At 40.2% G+C, this 26,984-nt stretch overlaps 1 protein-coding gene across 3 annotated transcripts in view; it reads left to right on the forward strand.

The window, feature by feature from the left end:
• MAMDC2 (MAM domain containing 2) overlaps positions 1 to 26,984 on the forward strand; it is a 186,487-nt gene that overhangs the window by 124,771 nt on the left and 34,732 nt on the right. For 2 of the 3 annotated variants that reach the window (XM_079926612.1, XM_079926613.1), the window contains exons 10-13: positions 2,403 to 2,546; positions 5,606 to 5,871; positions 24,577 to 24,670; positions 26,355 to 26,507. In XM_079926612.1, coding sequence (XP_079782738.1) covers positions 2,403 to 2,546; positions 5,606 to 5,871; positions 24,577 to 24,670; positions 26,355 to 26,507 — 657 coding nt within the window. The remainder of the gene's footprint in view (positions 1 to 2,402; positions 2,547 to 5,605; positions 5,872 to 24,576; positions 24,671 to 26,354; positions 26,508 to 26,984) is intronic. The other variant, XM_079926614.1, reaches the window with a different exon arrangement.

Here is a 26,984-nt window from a genome sequence, read left to right on the forward strand (position 1 = left end):
GATTTAGGCTTTGAGTTATGCTTTTGAGGTTTTCTTTTTATCAGACCTTCTTAGGACCCCAGAAAAATCCATTGCTCAGACTAAGTGTTTAGCAAAATAATATAATTGCATCCTCAGAAAAATCTTCTCTGTGTGACTCAGCTTGTCACTATGGAGACAACAGAGGCTTGCTTACTTTCAAGCTTTAATACCACCTCTCACCCCCTCCCACACACCTAGGAAATGGGTTATGGTTCTCTTGTGGATGCCCAGGTGTATATTCCTTAGGATGTATTCCTGATGAATAATTTCACTGACCTTCCGTTCTCTTTATGCATGGCTTTTGGGAGTGCCACCCCATTTTCTGAGCTGGATGGCCAGCTGTAGATCTGAATTCCCATCTGCTTTTTCATTACCAGGTGGCAGAGGGGTGACCAAGACCGGAGACCATAGTGGGGTTTCCCATGGGCTCAGATCTCCACGGGGGGATGTCAAAGGATCCTTGTTTGTATGACGTTATATTCATTTTCAAATGAATACCTTCATGACTTTATCTTCGCACCTTAAAGAGTTACCATGATGCTGACAGAGTCAGACAGAGCAGTGTGTGGGTTAACCCACCAATCTCAGAGCACTGAGAATTCTCTTCCTTTCCTATCTGGCTCATCAGGGTCCTCTCCTTGTACACTTGCTATAGGAGCATTTTCTTTCTGTTCTCTCTTTGTAACGTGGTGCTAGTCACTTTTCTTTTTAATTTAGCATTTTAAAACTCTTCAGTATCATTTTAAACTCAGACAGAATTTGCAAGAATATGTTAAAAAACTCCCGTATACTCTCTACCCAGACCTCCAAACGTTTAACATTTTGCCACGTTTGTTTTATCAACCATTTAAGAGTAGGTTGCAGGGCTTCCCTGGTGGCGCAGTGGTTGAGAGTCCGCCTGCCGATCCTGGGGATGTGGGTTCGTGCCCCTGTCCGGGAAGATCCCACATGCCGCGGAGCGGCTGGGCCCGTGAGCCATGGCCGCTGAGCCTGCTCATCCGGAGCCTGTGCTCCACAGCGGGAGAGGCCAAAGCAGTGAGAGGCCCGCGTACCGCAAAAAAAAAAAAAAAAAAAGTAAAAACAAAAAGGGTAGGTTGCAGATATTATGTCCTTTCACCACTAAATACGTCAGTGGGTATTTTCTAAAACCAAAGACATCCTCCAACATGCTATGGAATAATTATAAAGTTCAGGAAACTTAACACTGATACAATATTATCAATTAACCTATAGTCCATATACTAATTTCACCAATTGCGCCAATAAAGTCTTCTACAGGTATTTGTTTTTCTGGACCAAGATGGAATCTTGGACCCCTTGTAGCATTTGGTTGTCATGTGTCTCTCATCCCCTTTATCCAGGCCAGCTCCTCAGCCCACTGGAATGTTTTCTTACTTTGAAAATTAACCAATTGAGTCTCTGTCCCTAAACAGCTTTTTGTTTCATCACATCTCTGCACCTGGAACTCAAGTGTTTCTCTAGAAGTGATTTTCTGCTTATTCAAAATAGTGCTGTCTCTGGCCCTAAAAGGTTAGACCAGTGTATGTCAGTGTGCAGAACAAGATAACACTTGGCTGCACTGAATGTGTCCCAAACCGCTGCAGTCACGTCTCCTCTGGACACAGAGGGCAATCTCAACAGTGAGGTTTACAGTTACTTGTTGCTAGGAACACATCATTCTTGAAAGAGCAGAAATCTTTTATGTTCCCTTTCCTCCAGGCAATCTGGGATGAGGTGATGTTTATAGACCAGAGTAAGTGACACCAGAACTCAGCAAAAGCCAAAATAGTATCAGAACGGGTGACAGAATTGGTGTGACTGTTTGAGCAGTGTGATTTATACTGAGTAATGATCCTCTTCCAGCAGATCAGATCTTACTACTAATGTCAATTATAAATAGACAGTGGCTGTGCTTCTGACAGAGATTGATCAACAAAGGAAAACTATTTCTAGAAAATATTATTTCTGAAATATCTGTCAGAAAAAAATTAAGAATTCTATAAAATCCTTACTTTTTCTCTTTATTTTTAATTTTGTATTAATGAATTTTAAATTGTGAAGAAGTATGTGAATAAATGCTTTCAGTCTTTAATCAAGAAAGGAAATTTCTTTTGAAGTCTGGTACTTCATTTTTGTAGAGAATGTGAACAGAGCTCCTTCTTTCCATCCCTTTAGGGAGGAAAAGAACAATTTTACTGTCATGCTGAAATGTGGATTTGATGCTAACCTGTCAGCATGCCACTAGGGTAAAAATATTTTTGTTGTGTGTTACTTCTCTGAGCTCCCCTGGTACAAATGTCTACATATTTGTCAATCAGTTAATGTAGTCCTTTGAGATCCTTGGGTTTGGCTCACTTTAACTTTGATTCTCCTTTGCTCAGAGCGTCCTTTTAGTGCCGTAGAAGCAAGCTGCAATTTTGAGGAAGATCTCTGCAACTTTTACCAAGACAAAGAAGGTCCAGGCTGGACCCGAGTGAAAGTAAAACCAAACATGCATCGGGCGGGAGACCACACTTCAGGCTTAGGTAAATCAGAGTCTGTTGTGTGGGATGTCATGTTGGGGGTTGGGAGCGGGTAGTATTCGTCTCCATTCGCCAGCCGTTCTCACCAGGACACCAGCTTGAAAAAGGGAGGTGAGTGTGGGAGCAGCTGTGAAGAAGCAAAGACAATAGGTAACCTTGTGTCTGGCCATTTTTCAAAACTGGAATTCAAGCTGCTGCGCTAGCAGGAGTATTTACCAGTTTATTAAATAGTCAAACCTTTGGAAATTATCTTGCTCTTCACTTTAGATGGAGAAGTACCTTTAAAAAGCTATTAGATTCCAATTATATGAAACATCCAGAAGAGGCAAAGCCATAGAAACAGAAAGCAGATTAGTGGTTGCCAGGAGCTGGGGAGGGGGATGGGAAGTGACTGTTTAATGGGTATAGCGTTTCCCTTTGAGGTGATGAAAATATTCTGGAAGTAGATAGTGGTGGCTGTGCAGCATTGTGAAAGTACTAAATGCCACTGAATTGTATGCTTTAAATGGTTAAAATGGTAAATTTTATGTTATGTGTGTTTTATTGCAATAAATAATATATAGTGGGGCATGAAAGCTATCACAGCTGTTAGACAATTTTGGATGGACCTACAAGGAACTCTTAGAAATCAGTTTGAGCTCCCCTTATGTAAGGATTACCTGTCTCATTAAAGGGAGCCCTTGTGAAGCCCACTCCAGTAGAGACTGGTGGAAAGAGCTTATTCTCAAGGGGTTAGTGTCTAATTCATTTATTCAACAATTATTTATATACTGGGCACGGGGGTGACTTACCAGAAAGCTGATGAAGCTTGTTTCAGGGCCCCTCACTTTCGAGGGGCCCTTGCAATTTCATACTTGTAATTTTGTATTCTTTGCTTAGGGGTTGGCTAACTTGTAGAATTACAGAATAAAAACCTATTCTGACCCTGGCCAGCCTAACCCCTGGGGGATACAATAGTGAACAAATCAGGTATGTATCCCACCCTTGCTGGCTAACTGTCATTTCAATGGGCAAGAGAAACCCTAAACAAACATATACGCAAATAGACTCAAGATTACCAGTTGTGGAGTGTGCTGAGAGACACGAAGAGTGACCTCTGAGAGAGAATAAGGAACCACATTTTGGGTGGGGAGTTTATCTTTGTGGCTTTTATGTGTGGAAGCAGGAGCAGCCCAGGCAGAGGAATCAGCATCTGTGAGGGCTTTGAGTTTGGAAAGAACTGGATACTCCCAGGAATTAGAAGATTAGAGTGGCTGCACTGTGGGGAGGAGAGTGAAGGAAAATGAAGGTAGAGAGGAAGATCTTGGGCGTGGCAGGCCAGAGTAAGCAACTGGAATTTTACTACAAAGGAAATGAGAAGCCATTGAAAGAGTCTAAGTAGAGAAGAGAGGGATTAAATTTAGGTTTAAAAAAAGATTGCTCTGGCTGTTGTTTTGGCCACCTGTGTTAGTCTGCTTGAGCTGCCATAACAAATACCATAGACTGGCGGACTTAAACAACAGAAATTTATTTTCTCACAGTTCTGGAGGCTAGAAGTCCCCAAATCAAGGCACCATTGGTGTTGGTTTCTGGTGAGATCTCTCTTCCTGCCTTTTCCAAAGTGCCTTCTCATCGTGTCTTCACATGGCCTTTCCTATGTGTGTACACATGGAGAGAGAGAGAGAAAGAGAGAGATCTCTGCTGTCTCTTCTTCTTATGACACCAGTCACATGGGAGTTAAAGCTTCACCCTTGTCACCTCATTTAACCTTAATTGCCTCCTTAAAGGCCCCGTCTCCAAATACAGTCACATTGGGGGTTAGAGCTTTAACATATGAATTTTGGGGGACATAATTCAGTCCATAACACAACTCATGAAATAACCAAAGAATCTTTTGCCGGATTAAATAAAACTAAACTGTATAGCAAAGAATGAGGCACCCAAAAGAAAACTGATGAAGGAGGATCAAAAACGGGAAAGGAAAAAGAGTAAGGTATTACTCTTTTTCTTTCTGCCCCAGCTTTATAGGACACATAATTTAACATGGTAAACTGTTTTAAGTTTACCATGGGGTTGGTGGAGCATGTGGGAGGGGAGGGTCTTGATCTTATTTTTTCATGTTATTTAGGAGAAATTGGGGAAGATCAGATCTTCAGCACCTGGGAGGGTCTATCTGATTTAAAACCTGCTTTTTCGGAGCAGGCTTAACATATGAACAAGAGAGTAAGCTCTGCCCAGATACACAAACCACCCTCCACCCATCACCCCCCCAAGGACTGCCAGGCCCTGTAACCTCTCCCCCTCCACTGGTCACTGCAGGGGTAAGACGGAAAATCTGCTCTGGGCCTTGTGTTCTCTATGACTCAGTACTACTCAGTCTAGTTGTCAGTTGGTTGTCCAAAAAGTGGGGAACCCCACATCATCTTGGGATGATTTCATCCTTTTTGTTTCATGAAAAGTGTAAATCCTAGGAATTCCCTGGCGGTCCAGTGGTTAGGGTTCCATGTTTTTACTGCTGAGGGCTGGGGTTCAATCTCTGGTCAGGGAACTAAGATCCTGCAAGCCACGACACGGCCAAAAAAAAGAAATATAAATCCTGATTGATGACTAGAATCTGGACATATGCAATGGGGAATCTGTACAGGTTTACTTAAAAATGGAGAAGGTTTGGGCTTCCCTGGTGGCACAGTGGTTGAGAGTCCACCTGCCGATGCAGGGTACACGGGTTCGTGCCCCGGTCCGGGAAGATCCCACATGCCACGGAGCGGCTGGGCCTGTGAGCCATGGCCGCTGAGCCTGCATATCCGGAGCCTGTGCTCCACAATGGGAGAGGCCACAACAGTGAGAGGCCCGCGTACAGCAAAAAAAAAAAAAAAAAAAAAAAAAAATGGAGAAGGTTTATTAGCAATAGAATCACACAGATATTTTCAATATTTTAAATGCTTTCTATCATTTAAAGCCTGTAGAAATAGTCTCTGTTGGCAAACTCCACTGCTTGAACCAAATTTTCCCACTTGATAATCTGGGCTGAATTATTTAGGTTTTTCATTGCTGATGCACTGAATGTTTTGTCCTATTTGCAGGGTATTTCTTGATGGCCAACACAAAGTTTACGTCTCAGCCTGGCTACATTGGAAGGCTCTACGGTCCCTCCCTGCCAGGAAACTTGCAGTACTGTTTGCGTTTTTACTATGCCATCTATGGGTTTTTAAAAATGAGTGACACCCTAGCAGTTTATATCTTTGAAGAGAACCACATGGTTCAAGACAAGATCTGGTCTGTGCTGGAGTCCCCAAGGGGCGTTTGGATGCAAGCTGAAATCACCTTTAAGAAGCCCATGCCTACCAAGGTACAGTAGAACCTTTCTGCAATTTTCAGTTGCTAAACTGGGTTAGTGAATTTCTGTTTAATTATTTTCAGCTGGTGATGCATTGTTTTTCTTCTGTTCAAGCTGAGATCCCCACTCCCACACCCTATCCACAGCCATGCGCGAGTTATATCCTTCAGTTCTTTTCAGTTTTCTGTCTCTCAGAGTCATGGTCACCTAGGGAGTTTGCTTGTTTAGTCCGTAGATTCCTTGAGGATAGTCCAAAGACAGAGAATATGTGAATAATCCAAGTTCAACAGCTATACTTTAGTTCGAAGCCACAATTCACACACACGCACGCATGCACACGCACACGCGCGCGTACACACACACACACACACACACACACACACACACATGCTAGTACTTTCAAAATGTGAAATCAGTGAGCCTGGTTCTACATTGAGGCTTTAAGGTCAACAACCTAAACCTCTAGCTGAACACAGGATGGGGAAACTCAGTAAAATATGAGAGCCAACGCAGACAGAGAGAATTTAAATAATGGAACCATCAGCAGAGTATTTGATAGCAATAAGAAAACAGAGATCTTCATTGTGGGGAAAATACAAAAGAAAACTGTGATCTCCTGAATTTTACAACTCATAAACTTAAACTTAAGCTTTACAGGTGCAATAAATTCTGTCAACTAACCCAGATGAAATTAGAATGGGAAAATCCATTTTGTTTCATCTGTCAGTTGGTCAGAAGATCTCTCTCATGTACCCTCTGTGCAAAAAAGAAGCTAAAAGAAGGTCCCTTCCTACAAACAGATGCCTCACACAATGGGAGCTCAATAGATATCGCTGAAGAATAGGTGGGTCAGTTGCTCATGTTCATTAGCTAGGAATTACCCAAAGTCCAGGCTCCCCAGGGGAAGATACATGCCTAGCAGAGCTGTAGAACCTTCTTCATAAACATTAATGGCCCAAACTTCTCTTAGCTATAACCATCTGGACAGAACCATAGCTTTGTCTATAACTTCCTGTTAAATTTTGTACACCATTCCCATCATAATGTTGCTTGGTTACTCTTAGTTCATTGGAATACCCACCAAAGCATGATTAAATCTTTACAATGATTAATCAAAGATCTTTGAACATATTTACAAAGTTCTTTTTCATTGCTAGGCAAGAAGAAATTATGATTATAATGACATGGCAGCCTCCTTGACTTACTGATTTCTAAAAGGGTCAAACCAATTTGTGATACCCGTAGCAGAATATAAGCACACAAGTTTTATCACAATCTTATAAGCACTGATGGTATTGTTTTCATGCTGACTAAATAGGTTGTTGTAGGCATCCCCTTCTTAATCCCATCATATTTTGGTCACCTGACTAAACTGAGCTATTTGGCTCATCCCCCTGAGCAACAGAGGAAACAAATTGATGTTTCTGTTGCCAAGTTCCAACTCCTAGCCTAGGCTTATGTTTTTTAAGCCTATTTCCTAGCCAGTTCCAAACATTTCCTGAATGAGACTGTCTTTCTATAAATGTCATCTCACATTTGCAGCATTTTTGCATTTCCTCTTTGATCTCTTAGTCCTTCCCTGCACCTCTTAGGGATCCCAAAGGCTTACATTCTTTCCCCATTACCATTTATTTAACTCTCTCAAGTAGTTATGGCAACACACACACACACAGAGCAAACATGCACCAGACCCACATAATCAGGGATGCACCAGAAAATAAGAGAATTTTTGTTGTACTCCACACCCTCTGTTGCTAACGTTTTAAAAAAAGGAGAACATAATAAACATTTTATTCATTTATTTGACTTTATTCATTTATTTATTCCTTAATTCAACCATAATTTATTAGGTATATGCTCAGTGCAGGGCATATAAAGATGAAAGAGGCTCAGATCCTACTTCTGAGAATGAGATCACAGATGATAGAACGTTAAGCTACAGATACGTAAAATAACTACCAACAGTACAATCTCACTGTCTCACAGAAGGGCTATATAGAAGAGTAGAGGAGTAGTTCTACCAATTGGACATATAAAAAACAGTGATTAATAGAGGCCCAGCTGAGCTGGTGTTCGGAGGGTTAACGTTCAGGCCATGCTGGATTCTAACTCCTGCTCATGCCTCACTCCACTCCTCCCTTCTCCCCAACGCTTAGCCCTCCCTCTCTGCCTCCAACCCTCCCCCCATCCGCTACTCACAAAACATGGGTGTTAGTAATCTTCCGGCTCGTCAGAGTGAGTCTCTGCTCTTACCTGACTTCCATGGAATGGGAGCAAGCCCCCCAGCAAATAAGGGTGCCCCAGAGAATTTGCCCTTTCTTCTTTGGCTGACTTCCAGCCCTCCCAGCGACCACAGAGACCCTCCCCAGCCACTTCAGGAAAACTGGATCTAGACCCAGTGGGGGCAGAGAAGTTCTTATAGCCTATTCAGGGATTTGGCCCCAGTGCAGGTGAGGAGATGGTAGGTACAGTTCAATGCCAGGAAACTCTGGACACGTATCTGAAGGTGGCCAGTAGTTTTTGGCGGGTCCCTTCTAAACAGAACCAGCACAGAGAGTGAGAGAACCATCTAACATCCATAGAGGCAGCATTGAGTAAGGCAGGAAACTAAAGTTCACTGACTTATGGAACACATACAGGTGGAAACAAACATACAAACAGTATCTCAGAGAAGGGACAAGATGAGAAGCCAGAGTTTCCCTTAAGCACCCCTGAACTCAAACTCCACTTCTACTTCTTTTTCTAAAGAGTTTTTCCTGATTTTCTGACACCTTCCTCTATACTTCTAAATATTCTATTTCCACCTCATTGCTTGCTTCATTAACCTTAGCAGTATCTGCTGACTCCCTGCTATGAAAGACAAGAAATTTAGCTTATTTACGCTATTTCCTTTTGTTTTCTCTCTCCTCCTCACAATTTTTAGTTATATTTTTAACTTTTCTCTTGGTTCCCTTTGTAACTTTAATACACCTAGCCATCTATTTTTGGTTCCATAAACTTTAGGTAGTGTCCCTTGACATCCCACTATGTGCAGTGAGTGCATTTTCACCCCTCTATTTCCCCTCACCTTGCTTGCCCGCTTCACCCCTCAGTTCTCTCAGCTGTACAATTGCTTTTACACGGTCATGGCTGAAAACACTTATATTCCTCCAGTGAAGCCTTCAGTGCCTTGCCAATGGCAGGATTTCCCAGTATGGGCCCCCTTGGCATTTAGAAGAGGACAGTTCTGCCTTTGTGAGGGGCCATGCCTCACACGGTTGGGATTTTGACATCTGCAGTGACAGCAACAACCCAAATTATTTCCACACGGCCCCAGAGGTGCGTGCAATCCTCAGATGAGAACTGTTGCTCTCTAAGCCGATTCTGAAAATTGAAATTAAGAGCCAACCCCACGTGCAGTCCATGCCTGCCACCTCCAATCTGCGCTTTGCCCAGAGGCAGAGTGATGATGAGGAAGCCTCCCATGCAGTGACCCCCTGGCTTCCCGTTGCTCTGAGGGAAAAGGCTCTCATGCTCTGACACGATCCCCTCCCCAGCTTGGCCGCTTCTCCCTGCATTCTAATCCCATTGCACTCAGTTCCTGGAACATGCTGCCCTCTCCCACTTTGAGCCCTTGCACACATCTCCTCTGCCTAGACTCTTGTTAATTCAGTCACCGCTGAATGTCCTTTCCACAGACACCCCTCCTCTGGCTCACTGCCCAGAATAGGTTAGGGTGCCCTGGGCCTCCTAGGCCTCTCCTGCGTCGTCTTGGAGACGGGATAGCACAGCGATTAGGGATAATGAGACAGGAGTCTCTCTGGCTTCAAATCTCCACTCTACTACTGAAATGGCTTTGCAATCTTAGTTTCTTTCCTTAATTGAGGTATAATTGACATATAACACTATATTAGTTTGAGATGTACAACATAATGATTTGGCATATGTATATACCATGAAATGATCACCGCAATGTTTACTTTACTTCTGTCACCTCACACAGTTACAAATTTTGTTTCTTGTGATGAGCACTTTTAAGATCTACTCCCTGAGCAACTTTCAAATACACAGTACAGTGTTGTTAACTATACTCACCATGCTGCATGTTTATAAGTTTACAGTTGAAGAAACTGAAGTTTCAAAAAGTTAAAATAGTCCTATTCTTGCTGTCGCATTGCCACTGTCCCTCAAATTCCAGACAAAATCCTTAACAGTTATACCTCAAAACTACATCTCGAATATGCCCACTTGTGTCTCCCCAGCCACCTAAACTGCTTCATATCTTTCTATCTGGTTTTTCTGCTTCCACCTTGCTCTCTCTACGCTCTCATGCAGCCACCAGAATCATCATCTTGAAACAGAAATAGGATCAGGCCACTCTCCCGCATGAAACTGTCCTATGGTCTTTAGAATAAAGCTCCATTCCCTCCTGGGGCTTATGAGGCCATGCACGATCTGGTCCCCACCTCCTTCACCGACTTCGTCTCCCTTCACTCCGCCCATGATCACATAGTCACACAGTCCTCATAGTCCCACCGGCCTTCTCTCTGTCCCCTGAGTCCCAAGGCCTTTCCTTCACCAGGGCCATTGCACTTGCCATCCCCTCTGCCTGCGATGCCCTGCCCCCATCTATCCTACGTCAAGCCCGGTTCCCATTCTACTGTCCCAGTCAAATGTCTCCTCTTAGAAAGGAACTTCCCTGACCACCCAGTCTGTAACTGCTTTTCCCATCCCCAAGTTATTCCCCATGATATTTCCTATTTTATTTTGCACATAGCATTTACCTCAATATGAAATTTTCTGATTTGTTTGTCTACTTGTTCACTGTCCATTTCTCTTTTCCCATAAAAATATAACAATGAAAAGGAATAAGTAAAAGAATGAAAGAGTGGACTTTCTGAGGATGGTAAGTGGCAGAGCTGGGGTTTGAACCACGGTCTGTAGACTGTCTGAAGCCTGCCCTTTGCCGCAGGTATCTTTGGGTGCTCAAGGTCTCCATCCAGTCTTGGGGAAAGCCTGTTCTTGTGCAGCTGGAAAAAGTGAGGCTCCCAATATGTCTTGGGGCATAGGCACCGTCTGTTATTTTATTTAATTCTCACAGCATTCCCGTAAGGGAGGTAAAGTATCTCCTTTTAGTGCTCTTGGCATTCTAGAATACAGTTAGACTAACCCAAGGTCATGTTCTACTAGCAATGAATGCCTAAACTCAGAGCTCACTGAATGTGCGTCACTGTTGTGGGGAAGACCCTTCCCTGTCTCTGCTTTGCGTCCTCGCCACGCCATTCCTAAAGCCGGTCAGGTGTGAGTGGTCAAGGCCCAACTCAACGAGAGTAAATGACTGCCTTTTCACACCTGTTCCCTGGCTGGGAGCCTTGTATTTGAATCTTGACTACACCTGGCCTAACCCTAATCCCGGTGTGAGTTTCACCGGTGGAGATGTTTGGTAGATATGTTTGAGTATCTGTGCTGCACAAAATAGTAACAATAATCTCTTCCCTTCACATTGCTTCTTAGTATAGCCTGCTTTCATGAACATTATTTTCACCTCTCAGTGAGTTGTCATGTGAGATCAGAGCTGAGTGGAGTGACGGGCAGCCTGGACAGAACTGTAAAGTCAAAACTGTCGGCCTCTTTCCCTTTGTTTCTCCTCCTGCCTCAATCCTAATCCCTGCACACTAGCTCACCTGTGCCTTCCCGGGTACCTCCCACTCTGGATGTTTCTTTACCTTTATTTCCATATTAGTTCTTACCCAGACCATTTTAAGGACAATGGGCTGATTCGATTAACAAGTCCCTGCTCTCTCCCCTATACAGTCTAATGTTTGATGGAAACTATAATATATATTTCTACTTAAGGAATGATAGCAATGGTAAGAATTTCCCAGAGACCATTCTAACAAAATAGCCATATGGATGGCTGTGTAATGTCACAGCTGCCAACAGCAACAGGAACTTTTATTGAACACTTTCCACACGCCAGACACCGTGCTAAGCACTCAACATGCATTACTTCATTTGATGCCGCAGCACGCTAGGAAGGAAAGCTGTGTAGCCCTATTTAACAGACAAAGAAAGCTTGTGCAGAACATTAAGGACGTTCAACAGCACGCAGCTATTAAGAGGCAGAGCAGAGAGGTAAATCCAAGTCTTATTCAATCCAGAATCCATGCTTTTTATACCATACCTTAATGCCCCCACCCCAGCCCTCTCCTGGCTAATGTGGAAAGTGTAGGATCAGATAAGAAGGGGAAGCCAGCCCTAACTCAAGACTTCAAAAAATCTCTAGGGCTTCATTATTAACTCTCTGTTGTTCTATTTTAGAAATCACTTTGGCTCCTAGGAGGGGGTCAGAATTCAAGGTGGTTCAGCACAGACAAAGGAGATCTGTGGGGTAGAGGGAAGTACAGCATAATGCTCAAGAGACTTGGCTGTGGGCTCTCTGGCGCTTACGCCTTTATAATTGGGGCTAGTTATGTGAATATTGCTGAGCCTTGCTTTTCTTCGTATGCAAAATGAGTGTATTAGTAGTACGTGCCTCATAGGATTACGGTGCATCATGTAAAACCCTTAGCATAGTACCTGGCACATAGCTGACATTAATGTAGCTGGAGAGAGAATGACAAAGAGACTAAAGAATTTTTTTCCTAGGTCCTGATCCTTATAAGGTTTCATAGGTGACATCTCTTCAGTACCTGGGTAATTCTGTCCCTGAACTTTTGCTGTGAAGTATTCTTTAAATTAAAATCAGGTCGGAGTTAAATCTTTATTTTAATAGTACTAGACTACTGCACTTACACAATCGTGAACTGCTGACAATATATTTGTTAACGTTTTAGAAACATTTTGTAAGGGCATGAATCATGAAATGGTTTTCTTGATCTGTTTTTCCTCAGCATGTTACTAAATAGAGAGCAGGTAATCAAGAGTAGTTACCTTGAGACTTTCACACACTAGAGATGGTAATGCGGAGAGGGAACAATTCACTCCAAAGTGCTTTTCTTGAAAGCTAAATGTCAGGAGAGACTAAAGAGTCGCTGTCAGAAAGTCTGTAATGATGAAGCGCAAACATTAGCCTTTTTTTTTTTTTTTTGGATGGCTTGATGTTCTTTTAATGTATGAAAAAAATGTTTGAGCCTAGTGTAAACATGCTTTTGGTCCCTGAATTTTTTTTTTAACATCTTTATTGGAGCATAATTGCTTTACAATGGTGTGTTAGTTTCTGCTTTATAACAAAGTGAATCAGTTATACATATACATATGTTCCCATATGTCTTATGTTCAAATCCTTGGGCTGACATTACGCTTGGTCACTATAGCACCTATATCAGGTCCCGCAATATCTTTTGACTTGAAGCAAGTTTTCCCTGTAACAAAAGACCATTAAGTGGTCTGTTAATTAGAGGCACTGGGAGGAACTCAATATCATGTTCATCAAATCTTTCTTTTGGAAAAAATGTTAAATGTCCCATAAATGAGAGCATGACCAGGCATTCTCTTTCATCTGGGTCTGGCTTAATGATCAGCTCAGCAGTCATTAAAGTCTGCATGGTAAACCCTTCTAAGTCTGCATCTTTATTCTGTTGTAAGATTAAAGAACAAACTTCAAAAGTCATTTATGGAGATGGAGAAAACCCCCATCTGGCCAGTCTGAAAAAAATATAAATACATTTTTTTTGACCAGGCAAGAACCTTATGTCAGCACTTCTCAGAGTATGTCCCGTGGAGTACAAATCCCTTCAGTTATTCCATTGAAAAGGGGTTCTGTGGTCAAATGAGTTGGGGAAGTTTTGTATGCTAGATCTCTACTTCCACATACACACATGAAGATTCACCCTGCACAGTAACATGTTAGAAACTCTGGTAAGTTTCCTGGAACACAATTCCTGGAACAGAGTGGGTACTCAATAAATAGTTGGAAAGAGAACCGAACTCTCAACGAATATGTGTTGATGGCAAGGAAGAACAATGTAAATACATCAAAGGAAGAAGGAAGGTGAACTGTTTCTGCCTTTGAATCATATAAACCATAATCTCTTATAACGTAGCACCTGTGCAATTGGTCCTGCAAGGAATTTGAATGTGAACACTTAAAAGCAGGAACATCCTGCTGGAGTGGATACAAGGATGCACATAAACACATATATGCCAAGTCTGGTTTGGGGCTTTTTATGATGATATTTATTAAAACCAAAAGCTGTAACTCTTTTCTTTGGAACAACTTACATCGCACCATTTCCCTATTCCCAAAGACTGATATGAGGTTTTCCCAGCTCTCTTGATTTTCCTGATCCCTTTCCTGTCCCCCAACACAGCTTCTCCAGCCTCCATTCTGTGCTGTGGTCCATGGAGCACCCACTTCCACATCATAGTCTCCCCACCCACAGGTCCTTCTGGCTTCTCCTACCTTGGTCCTCTTAACCCCTGGGAACCCTCAGCAGGTATTTTCATCTTCTTTTCCCTAAGCTTCTCAGCACAGCTGGAGAAAATGAGATTAATCGCCACTGTCCCCTCCAGGCTGCTGGGATCCATGCTGCTGGGAAAGCCTTTTATTCAGATCATCTCTCACTGACTTCCACGCTTGTTCCCCACCCCAGATATTCAGATCCATTTTCACTCGCAAGTTTCCAACTCGATCCTACCTGCCTCATTCTTAGGATGTGACCTCATGGGTTCAACTGCCAAAAGAATGAAGACATTGAACACAAGCCCCTTCAATTCTGTTCCTCTCTGAATCCTCACTTGCCTCTCTTTGAATCTGACAGTTGGTTTCTCAGTCAAAACCAACCGGTCATCTATACGTTTGATTTCGTCGTCCTGCCTCCTCTGGGACCTTATTTCATAAATTGTTCCCTCTCTCATAAATTTTCAATTTCCATTAGTCCTTTGCATGCTGCCAACATATGTTGGTCATACAAATGAACAGCAAACCTTCCTTTCACCTTTTTACCCATTTAAGTTGCCACCCTATTCCATTCCTTTAGTCTTCAAACTCCCTGGAACACATGTCTTCAATTACTGTCTAGGAACCAGTGCAGTTTCTCCTTCTTCAAATCCTTGCCTTCCTCCCCCACTGCTCCCTCAAGGGTTTATCAACAGCAAATATTTCCCATTGATCTTGCTGCAGGAATCATCATACCTGAGAAAATCCTACCCTTCTCTCAAAGTCCATCTCAAGAGCCCCTTCCTCTCTGAATCTTGTATAAGTCATTAATTTGTGTTTTGTTGGGATGAGATTGTATGATAAAAGATCCTAGGTCAGGGCTAGGAAGACTTGGCTTGAAGTCTTGACTCTGGCATGAAATGACACAAATCAGAATGTCATGTCACCTCTCCATGAAATAAAAACATGTTTTAAGATGTCCACTCAGTCTCTTCTAATTCTTATTATATTTTTAGACATCTTAATGTCAGGAACTGTCTTTTAATATTGTGCAGCACAGTCCTTTGGATAGCTTTCTCTATTACTTTATTTCCTCTCGCAATTATCTTCTCATTTTAGCAAAAAGTGAATGAAATTTGTCTGTGATTTGGATTTCTGCTTTTCACTTTGCCCTTTAATAATGAAAATGAAACTAGTTGTAAAATATCTAGGGTTCTAAAATTTTTAAAGACAACACTTAGCAGTTTGCTTGGATAGAAGAACAGGTCTAGTAAGTTTCTGGAGAGATTTTATAAATAGGTGGCTATTTAATAACAAGACACTCTGCTATAAAGGGACTAAGGAATCAGAAAACCAATGTGTAGATAAGATACATGAGAAAAGGTGAATTTCCTATCACATTTCATGATGTCTGAGAACATTGGGAAATGGCTGCTCCAGGATATTAACGTTCCAGCATAAGTAAAGCAGGGCAGCTGAGTGCAAAGCAGAAACTGCAAGATCATTAATTTCTGACACAATAATCAACACATTATAGAACAGATTAGGGTGGTTCCATACACAGAGCCAGGAAAATTATACTGTCAAATGGAATATGTCTTAATGTGAAATTGGATAGAGGAGCTAAGTATGGAAAAGGAGCCTACTGTTGAGTTTTTCCAAGCAAAACTCAGTGTCAGCTGTCAGTCCAGGAATTCTAAATTACTTTAAATATGCATAAGGCAGAGTTGAGATACTCTGATTTTCCTTCTCTTTCATTTCCTTTCAGATATTTGTTGTTGGGTTTCTGTGTTTCATGTCAATTTATAGGGAAATGACTGGAAAGACTGATTAGCACAACTGGTAGTTGCTAACACACAGCTTACATGAGTGTGGTGTTTATGTCAGTGCATTCTTTCATGACTTTCCCAAGGAATTAATTTCATAGAATATGGCTGGATTACCACGTTTGTTCTCTCAGCACCATGGAGATATCTGGGACATTCTTTCCCCATAGTCTTATTAGTAAGCTTAATTAAGCAAAAATGTATTCCAAAGATTGTTTATAAACCTAAAAACACTACCTCCCTCCACACTTCCAGATTCCTAATCTTGTATTTCACAGTCTCACGATGGCTGCCTTTATAGGGAATCTTTTCCCGGGTTTTTTGGATGAGGCAACACTGACTAATTTGCACTTTGAGATTCTCTGGTGATCCTCTGGTTTCCTGAGCTCATAGACCAGGTAAGTATTTGCTGGACACTCTAGGTATAAGCTCAATTCACTTACTTGGAAATCGGCAATTCACATATTAGTAAAGACTCGCTACTTTCTCCCACAGAAGAATACCTTATTTCCTTTTGCATAGATATTCCCACCTTTTTCTCCCTCCCTTGTGTGGCTTTCTCTGGGCATTCTGTGCTCTGTCTTTGCAGTACCTACATCTAGTAGAAGTCTCTCTCCAGGTGGTCAACAAACTACCTCCCTATGCATCTCCCACCACACCCTGAAGGGTCATGAGCTCCTATTTTCTCTTCAACATTGGCTTACATGTGAACGTAGGCAATGCTCAAAGACGCATTACTATTTGTGGCCTGCCTATTTCATCTCAGTCTCTGAACCAAGACATTTAGTTCTCCCTTAGTGTCTTTCTCCAAATAAAGATTGCCTAATAAACATATCTGAAAGGCAAATGTCAAGCCAGAAAAAACAGTTTGCAACGTATATGACAAACTCCTAATACATTTAAGCTTTAAATTTAATATATCAATAAGCAAAACATGAACTAAGAAGTAGGAAGGTGGGCAATGAATATATATAGGCTAATCAGAAAAAAAGAAATATGACTAGAAAATAAATGCACAAACATGTCCAACTTCATTTATAATCAAAGAAATTTAAAAAGTAATAAAATAGCACATTTGTCTATCAAATGGATCAAGATATTTTTAAAACATAATACTCTGGAGTATGATATTTGTATTAATAGCTGCATTCATACTGCCTATATTGTTCAGTTTATCAATTAAAAAATCTTTCACTTTAGGCCAAAAATATATAGATGTATATATAATATAGGAGTTATTTATATACTTAAATTTCATTTATTAAATATTTATATATATATATAATTACATATTTAAGTATATTATATATAAATCATTGCCCTGGAGAGGTGAGTATTCAAGGAAATAGGATTCTCATAAGCTCTAGCGTGAAGGTAAATTGATATAATATTACTAGATGACAATTCAATTACCTGTATCAAAAAGAAAGATCCCAAACATGCATATCCTTTGACATAATAATTCTAATTCTAGGATTTTATCATCAGGAAATAATCATGGTTATGCACAAAGGTTTATCTACCAATATTCATCACAGCAGTATTTGTAATATTGCAAAATTGGAAACTGCCCAATTATCCATCAGTAGGGGTTGATTAAATAAGTTGTAACACAGCTAAAAAGGGCTTAGCATTATACAAGCTTTTAGCCACAGCTCTGCCTCAAGTCAGGATCTCCACTTTGCCCTGGGAGTTAATGAAAATAAGACCCACACTGTCTCTATGTCTCATACATGAGCAGAGTGAAGTCATTATTCCTGTTTGGCTATTAGCTAAGGTCACTGTCTTCTCCTGACCCAGAGAAATTCATCCAGAGCAGGGGTGAGCCCTTGAGAGTCAAGACAAAGACGTAGATTCCGCCTTTTTTGCAGTTGATTGTGTTCTCCAAGTCTCCTGGTAGGACTGACGTTTTATATCTCCATCCACGTGTCACAATAGGACCGTATTATGATGTTCATCCTTGGGCATGACAATTAAATTGATGATTACATTACATTGCTCAGGGAAGTGTTTGACCAGGGGTCCTCCCTAAGGGAGGTGGGCCGGAGATGAACCACATTGTATGTCCAGGAAGGCATTCACACCTATTTCCTTTAGTGACGATGAAAGGCTTATAGGAAAATTTTATATAATAATGTTCTCGTTATTAGGGTGTGAGATTAGATCCTAAAACTCTAAAAATGATACCATCTCACCTTTAGTTCTAATGTTCATTTTTTCAGAGGCTTTTCATGTTTATTTTCCATTTAGACCCTCAATACTAATTGTACAGGATTGTGCAGGATCTATGTCCCACAAAGAAGAGAGCATGAAGTTTGGAGTCAGACAGACCTCACTCCCAAAACAAAGGAAAGGAAGTGAAAATGGGTGCAAATGAAGATAAGATTGAAGGTGTGGATGTGGGGAGTTGAGGGGATTCTTTCCTATGGGCTAAATTTTCCGTGTGGAGCAGACATAAGGTCATCGGCTAAGAGAGAGAAGGACATCAGTGAAGTTAGGGAACACCTGCTGTGGAGAGGCGGGGTTACTGCCTGCGAGGAGAGGTTTCAACACTCACCAGCCCTGAAATTCAGTCACGATCTATGTAAGATTCAGGTTCTGGTGCCAGGTGATGGAGAACTCTTTATAAACATACATAAGGCAAAATGACAGGAAGCTAGTTGTAATATAAATACAGGTCAAAGACATACTTGTCCTCTGCTATTACTTGGGGAGTTTCAAGCCTTTCAGAATCATATTCTAAAATACCTAAAGCAAAAAGGAGAAAATGAGCAGATTGGTATAATGAACTATGTTCTATCAGATATTCGGAGTGTCATGTTTCATGGCCGGGTCTACAGCTAGCTGTTATATGACCTTGAGCTCATATCATAGGGTCTCTGGGCCTTTTCCTCATTCTAAAAAAATATCTGATTCTGAGGTCTCTTCTGGAAACTCCTTTTCCTTTTCAGTGACCAAATGATTTGAAAATAATGCAGATTTCTGAAATCAGTGAGTTGAGAGATCTGGGTATTTACCACACAAATAACAATGAAAAAGTTTGCTGCTGATCTGCAAATCTACCACAGGGTGCCCTCTACCCTAAAATGGAAGGCTCTTACAAGCAGACGGACTCATGCTGGGTAAAGCTGGAAGCTGTTCACTCTTTGTTGCTTGTGAAAGCCAAGAGCTGAATTTAATCAGATGGGTCTTTAAGAAAAGAAGAAACAAAACAGATGGATCTTTTAAGAAAAAAGTGTTGGTCAGCTAAAGACTTATTTAAAAACACATGGTCATTCTGCCTTTTGTGGGATCTGAAGACCAAATATAGTATCTGCAGGAGGCATGCTGTTACGGTTTAGCAACTATTTCCCCAAACATGGCTGGAATTCTAAAAATACTAAAGTCTTATACTCATTTTTCTAGATAAAGCTCCACTCAGCCTGTCTTTAGGGATTTGTGAAAATTCCACCCTTTTAGCCAAGTGTCTAATGTCAGAATTTTTGTTTTGCTTTATGTTTTCTTTTTTAATTCTCTTAACAACTTATTGTCAAACAGTTAAATGAATGCAGTTGCATTACATAGTATAGTATATCCTGCAATTGTGTCAAAAGCATCTTAATGAAGGGCTCTGGAATTCCACTGACTGGATTATAGTAATTTTGTGAGTAATTATTCCACCAGCTCTGCAGTCGCCATATCCAAATTTATCTGTGCAGATGATTCCAGAAGATTTCAAACCTCGTCAGAATAGAAGTTAAATTTAACCCAGAATCAAACCCTCTGGTAAATTGTTGAGGTCCACTGCTTATAACAAGAACGTAACTAGGTTTGTTTTCGAACATGGGTAATTTATGGTGTTGTTGGCATAGGATTGAAATGTTTCTATGTGAAGATAGGAGGCCATTTCTGGAAACTATCATTCACATACTAATTATAGGCCCAACTGGGGCTCTTCAATTGGTAAAGTAGGTGGTGGATTAACCCAACAACCTGGCCAGCGATGTCTCTCTGGAAGGCCATGAAACTACTTTAAAAGTCAGTGAAAAACCAGTCAGTTCAGCCAGTGTTGAGCTCTTTAATACCAACGATGCTTTTTTAACTACACAACAAAGGTTTGTGGTTCCCTGCAAAAGCTTTCATTACTTCCCTCCCTCAGCAAAGCCCTATTCATTGTGTTGGGTACCACTTAAACTATGACACTTCATAAAGTTATAATTAGTAACCCTAATGTTTTTTCTTTCCTGCATGCTTTAATCAAGAACTTTTCTGGACTTTTACAGGTTTAGGGGCAGTCTAGCCCCTCTGAGTAACCCAGCCTTGTGGCTGCGTTTCTGTACAGACTCTCTCTCCACCCCACTGTCCCCACCCCCTGGGAGGGAAAAACTTTAGGAGAGAATTAAAATTTGTATACTATGAGGAAAGTTTTCTCAGTTACCCTTAGGATTTGCTCCCTGTCATTATGTTATTTTGAGGGAGTAGATCATTCTTTTTTGAAAGGGAGGCAAGTGAAAACAAAGAAGATACTCCATTGCCCTTTGACAATTTGCAGTTTTCTGAAGAAGGAAATTGGAAGAGTGAACCCCTGATCATCTCCAGGATGATTATTCAGCTGGAGTGTCAGTCCATCTCCCTTGCTTTTTTGCTCCTTTGCCTTTTCTTTCCAGAGCTTGAGGGTATTTCATTGCTTCTTAGAACTACCACCTGGTGATGTGCAGAGGCGAAGAAAACTAATTCAATCTAGCCTGCTTTTAACATGTAAACAACTGTCCTGCTCTGCCTGGGAAGAATTAACAGGTTGAAATTGACAGAGAATCCAAAAAGGAGGTAACAGATCTGAAAGTTCCTCACATAGGGACTACACGTAATAGAAATTTAGCAAGTGGGGTTTGATAATCCACATAGCAGTTTTCTACCACCTTTGACTGGTGGTTCTCAGCCAGAAAAGATTTTGCCCTGGCGCCCCTCCCCAAAGGGACATTTGGCAGTGTCTGGAGACATTTTTGATTGTTATAACTTGGGGGTGATATTGATATCTAGTGAGTAGAGACCAGGAATGCTTAACATCCTGCAATGCACAGGGCAGTCCCCTACAACAAACAATTATCTGGCCCCAAATGTCAATAGGGCTGAGATCAGAACACCCTGCTGTAGATAAATGAGCATGTGCAATGTCTAATTTTAATATGATAAGAAGTAAGTTAAATCATGTTTTTGATCCTTACTTGACTATATTTAAAATTATTTGTTTGCAAATATGTATTTATCACTCTCTCCATTCACTGCCTATTTGTATTTCCAAAGTTAGTCTAGCTAAGTTTTCTCAACAATTAATATTCTCTATCAAAAAAAATTTTAAGTATCACTGGTCCCTAAGGACTGGAACCTTTAGTGCACTGAAACAAATTCATTTACACAAATCTAATTTGCCCTAACTTTTAAGAGATTTGCATAAAATCAAGAACACTGTCTAAGGGACAGCAATTTACTTTGTCCCTCTTCTCCCCTCTTAAATAGATATTAGTATCTATTCAAGTTGCCTAAGATTTTTTTCCCAGTCTTTAGAGATATTCTGTTTACTTTGAAATACTGCCAAAAATGAAATAAACACTGTTTTTTAAAAAAAAAATCTATAAATAAACAAGAGGTTAATCCCCTTAAGAATTTAGACTATGGACAATTTCCTTCTTGTCACATTCTTAATGGGACCCAGGGAGAGAGTTCTTAAGAACAGACCAAAATGTTTGGCTTTCTCTTCGCCTGTGTCAGCCAGGCCCAATCCTCAGCTTACCCAGTCACCAACTACCCTAAAATAACCTCTCCACCTCAAGAGGCCCTCAAAATGCAAGATGGCGGCACAAGAATAGGAGACGACGTTATCAGCATTATTTATAGCAGAGTGGAAATCCAATGTGTTAGACCAAACAAGCTGATCTTGTCACGTTTCTTTTGTGTGTTGGCATGCTGATAGACAACTGCCAAACAGATCTGAGGTTTGAGGCCATAGTTTCAATCTAGTACATAGCTGACTGACTTTGTGGCTCTTTTATCAGAACAACATGTGGTCTGGCCGGTATTCTAAGTGTAGAAAGAGTTCTAAGATAGGAATAACCTAATGGCCTGCTGTTGTCCAGAACATCTTTAGCATTTCACTTAACCCACTGTGGCAGTTCACAGATTTGTTTGGAATGTCCAAAAGGAGCCAGGAAGCTCTATCCAGTGGAACATTCTGCAATGAGGAAATGTTACATATCTTCCATAACCAGCTCACTTGATCACTGGCTCTATGTGGCTGTTACGCACTTGAAATGTGATTAGTGCACCTAAGGAAATGAATTTTAAATTTTATTTAGTTTTCATTTAAATAGCCACATGTCCTCGTGGCTACTATAATAAACAGTGCCAATCTGAAAAACAGTAACTCATTATTCCACATCTTCATTATAGATATTTTGATTCCTTCTTCTTTTCTCTCAATTATAAATATAGCAAAATTAAAGAATGTTTAGAAAATGAAATTCTATTCAATACCCGTAATTTCATGAACCTAACAAAACTGTTATACATTTGGTAAATTTTCAAGGTTTTTTTCTATGTATTTTTAGATGAGTTCGATATAATTTACCTTATTTTATTTTGCTTTATTTTATCTATTATAACCAGCTTTTTTTCACTTAACATTATGAAAGGAATATATTTCTCTACTACTAAATAATATTCACAAGCTGTCAGAGTGAATGATTGCCTATTTCTTAGATTGTAGCACCATGATTTGTGTATTTCCTCTGTTTTTGAAATCTTGGGTTCTTTCATTTGTTTGCTTCCTTGCTTGCTTGGTTTTATGGTCATTATAAAATAATGCTGTAGTAAACATGTGAAAGTATGTTTACATTTCTCCTCTTTAAGATATGTTTACCTGCCAAATGTTTGAGTCTTATTTAGGTAATACTTTACATGGTGAATCATTTCACTACCACAGAATCATTTTGAAAAAGTACTTTTTCACCATTCATGTCAAAAACAGACTTTAAAGAAGCGAAAGGAAAAGAAAGCCAAATCTTTTCTAGGGGCAGCACTATTAATTCAGTAAATTACGAGACAGATTACTACTCCTTCCCATAGAACAGGAAGAATTGCTGATAAAATGTAACTGTACTCAGGGCTGATGCCATAGACCTCTGCTTTGCAAATGGGGAACAAGTTCCCACGCATAAATCCTACAAGTAAAATATTTTACATAGTCAGATCATGTCTAGAATTTATAAAGATAAGAAAATTAATGGAAGTTAAATTAAAAAACCCAAAACGCCCCTTTTATTTTGTTCCTTGTAAATACATATAGTTATATATTATCACATCTCCAAACTATCCTTTTTATAATTTAAAGTAATATGAATACAGTCCAAGTAAACTTTCACACATCTTACGATTAGGAGTTATTCTGAAGATATTGGCCTAAGACATTTTATATTTTGCATAGTGATAAACTGTCATGAGATTTTTCAGTTTCTTTTTAAATAAATTCTATATTCTGGTGGCTCTGATCATCAAAGAGCAGTTAGATCCTATTGATAACACAGATAAATTGAAGACATAGCATACTGTATATTAGAACCTAAAAAGAATCAAATGTTCTCATTATTCATAATTTGGGTTGTACTTTCTGTAATATCTCTTTGTCTTTTTTGAATTAAGATTTGTATTTGAAGGATTGACCATGGACTGAATGACCTTGTGCTCATTAAGCATTAGGTTATACCTGTGAAGCAGCTTTGTAAACTGCAAAGTACAGTGAAAATCTAGTATAAATGTTTTGAAAAGCGCTCTTTGCTCATCCTATACATGAAAAGGAGACTTTTAAATTGGCTTAATGGAAAGAAATCCAAGACTTTTCTCTCTGTCTTTGGCACAATAAATTTAATAATTTATAGTAGAGATTTATTTTTCCTTCACATACAACAGTAAAAATGTTTGGCCTGATAAAATAACTGCATTTAGGGCTTTTATTAGTGATAACACTCAAGGACATAGATCTTTACTTTGGAAATGGAACTTGGGTCTCCAGATAGCAAATCACTGGGACTTTGTTCACTCTATGAATGAAGCACATTGCCAGAAAGTCAATTCCAAAGAATCAATAGTGTGTTTACACTGGAAATGTTTGTAAAAAAGCTTGGACTGCCATCCACCCTGTACGCGCTTTGTGGATTATCTGGGGAAAATATTTAAAAGTTGACTGGTTTTCCTCTGCCACCTAGTTAACTTCTTGCTTTCCTCTCCCAGTGTTTTAAAGAATGTAAACTAAGTTCAGCATTAGTGTACACAACATATCATTGTGAGCTTGATTCTACTGAAAAAAATAAGAGAAGTAGTCCCAGGGTCATATATAAATGGTTAACCATTACTCATGCCACTGTGATCTGTGGTTCACAGACAATGAAGAGGTGCCTGTAGTTTGCTTCTGCACATCTGTTGTGTCAAGTACATCCCAGGTCGTAAGTGTTTCCAATTTTTGGTTGACAGAACTCACAGTTTTACTTTTCTGAATTGCAGGTGGTTTTCATGAGCCTGTGCAAAAGTTTTTGGGACTGTGGACTTGTAGCCCTGGATGACATCACAATAGAATTGGGAAGCTGCTCGTCTCCAGGTAAGACGGCGGTCATTTCAGCTTTCTTTTGTCTCCCTGGCCATTTCATGGCATGTCCTGTTTCTCTAAGAACATACCACGTACATTTAATCTGTGCTAGTCTGTCCTTTGCCTTTCTTGTCAGAAGTGCCTCTCTCATTTAGAAATGATGCCTTGAATGCAATGTGTGACTTTGTACATATGACTTGACCCCTGTATCTTCATCTATAAGAGAGGTGGTAATACCTACCTGAAAAGTGGGGATAATACACTTAAATTCCCTAGTGTAGGACCTGGCACAAAACAGTGCTTTAAAAACAAATACCTTCTATTATAATTCCTTTTGTTATTATTATTGTTGTTGCCTCATACGCATGCAGGTTTTCAAGAAATATTGGTGAAATTATTATACATAGACTAGGTAAACATATCATATCTAAATGATAATAAATAAATATTTTCCAAGTGAATTAAATGACAGTGGAGCAATGGAGCAAGCATTGATGATAGTGACAAATATTGTGGCTGTGTGTTGGACCTTATGTCTAATGAGAAAATTGTGCATACCTCAACCCAAATCATTGGTTTCTATCTACTAATTACCACTGCATCCTAAGTCTCAGGGTATCCATTTCTTTAACAAACAGGCAAATTGTGGCATCAATTTGGCACCAGAGAATAATCTCCGTGTTTATTTAATTAAAAGATAATTTGTTTGTAGTCGATTTGTGTGGCATTGCAAGAACAACATAAAACAAGATAAAAATCTCTACACTCAAGACATAGAAAAGGGAATGAGCCTTCATTAGCTTGTAGTGTATATAAAATAAAATGAAGTAAAATAATTATCATGCAAGAGATGGAAAAGATAAGCTATTTATTAGAGAATCTAGAGGTAGGGAGGTACAACCAAAGAAGTCCCCAGGAAGTTGGGAGGTGACACCACTCTAATAATAATCATTATTACAGTTATTGAAGATAGCACCCAAAGACATAAACATTTGTTTTTGGAAATGGAAAATAAACCTCCAGGCAGCAAAACACCAAGTTCTAATTTATATTTAGCTAATATTTATTGAGAACTTCATGTTCTAAATATTTTACATACATCATCTTATTTAATCCTCACAACCCCCTGAGGTGGATACCACTAATATTCCCACATTACAAATAAGAATGCTGAGGCACAGAAAAATTCAGTAACCTGCTCCTCACATATTAAGCTATGTCTCCAAAATCACATTTAATTCTTTCACATTCTCCCCCTCCTCCAAAGCAGCTATAGAGTTGCTCTGAGGATCCCCTTCACTCATTCTGGATTTCTGAAGAATGCTCCTGCATGCCGTTTTATTATTTTTATGTTTCCATAGAGGCAACATACCTCCAGTTTTCAGAGCTTTATAAGCTCATTCACACAAATAAATTCACAAGTCAGAGAAAGTTTCTTTCTCAAAGTATTCCCATACTTTTGGATCTAGATTTCTGATTGTTCTCTGCCTCTCTGGCAGAACCTAGGGTGGAGTCCAGCCTCTAGCTGGAAGCGCCAGCGTGGCTTAGGTGGGCTTCTGGTGAGGGGGGCTGCCTCTTCATGTGGGGCATGTGGCCAGGCGACACCCATACGTGCAGCACGTGCTTCCAGTGAGCCTTGGAATACATATTCATTGAAAGAGCCTCAGCAATTGCATCACCTGCTGTTTCCTTGCAGAGAAGCTTCCAACTCCACCTGGAGAGTGTACTTTCGAACAAGATGAATGTGCATTTACTCAGGAGAGAAGGAACCGGAGCAGCTGGCACAGGAGGAGGGGAGAAACTCCTACCTCCTACACAGGACCAAAGGGAGATCACACTACTGGGGTAGGTGAGTTATGCCACATGGTGCTGTTTCCTAAGGAAACCAGAAATAGCATTCTAGGGGTCATTTACTGCATTTTGAAATGGGAAAAATGATGTGTCTAGAATGAACTGCGCGTGGGATGCTACACATGTGGGGTAGGTAATTCAGTATGTGCATTTAAAATCATTCTTTCTGTTTATTACATTGCTTATATATCTTGCTGGAAAAAGGATTTAAAGAGCTTACAAAAATATGCACGCAAAGACAATTTAATTAGAGGTAGGTTTAAAAATAAAAGAGAGATGGACAAAAATGAAACAAAAGTATATGATGATGTAAACTTAAGCCCAGGACTCAGACCTAGTATAGAAATATGCTGGCAGACAGGGGAGGAGATATATCAGTTTGAGTCCTCACTTTCTAGAAACTGAAAAAGATGGAAAACTCATCTGTAAAACATGACTTACAGTGTTCTTAGGATAGAAACAGATGAAGCAGTCC

The sequence above is a fragment of the Stenella coeruleoalba genome (assembly GCF_951394435.1).
Source record: "Stenella coeruleoalba genome assembly, chromosome: 7".
NCBI classification, from domain to species: Eukaryota; Metazoa; Chordata; class Mammalia; order Artiodactyla; family Delphinidae; genus Stenella; species Stenella coeruleoalba.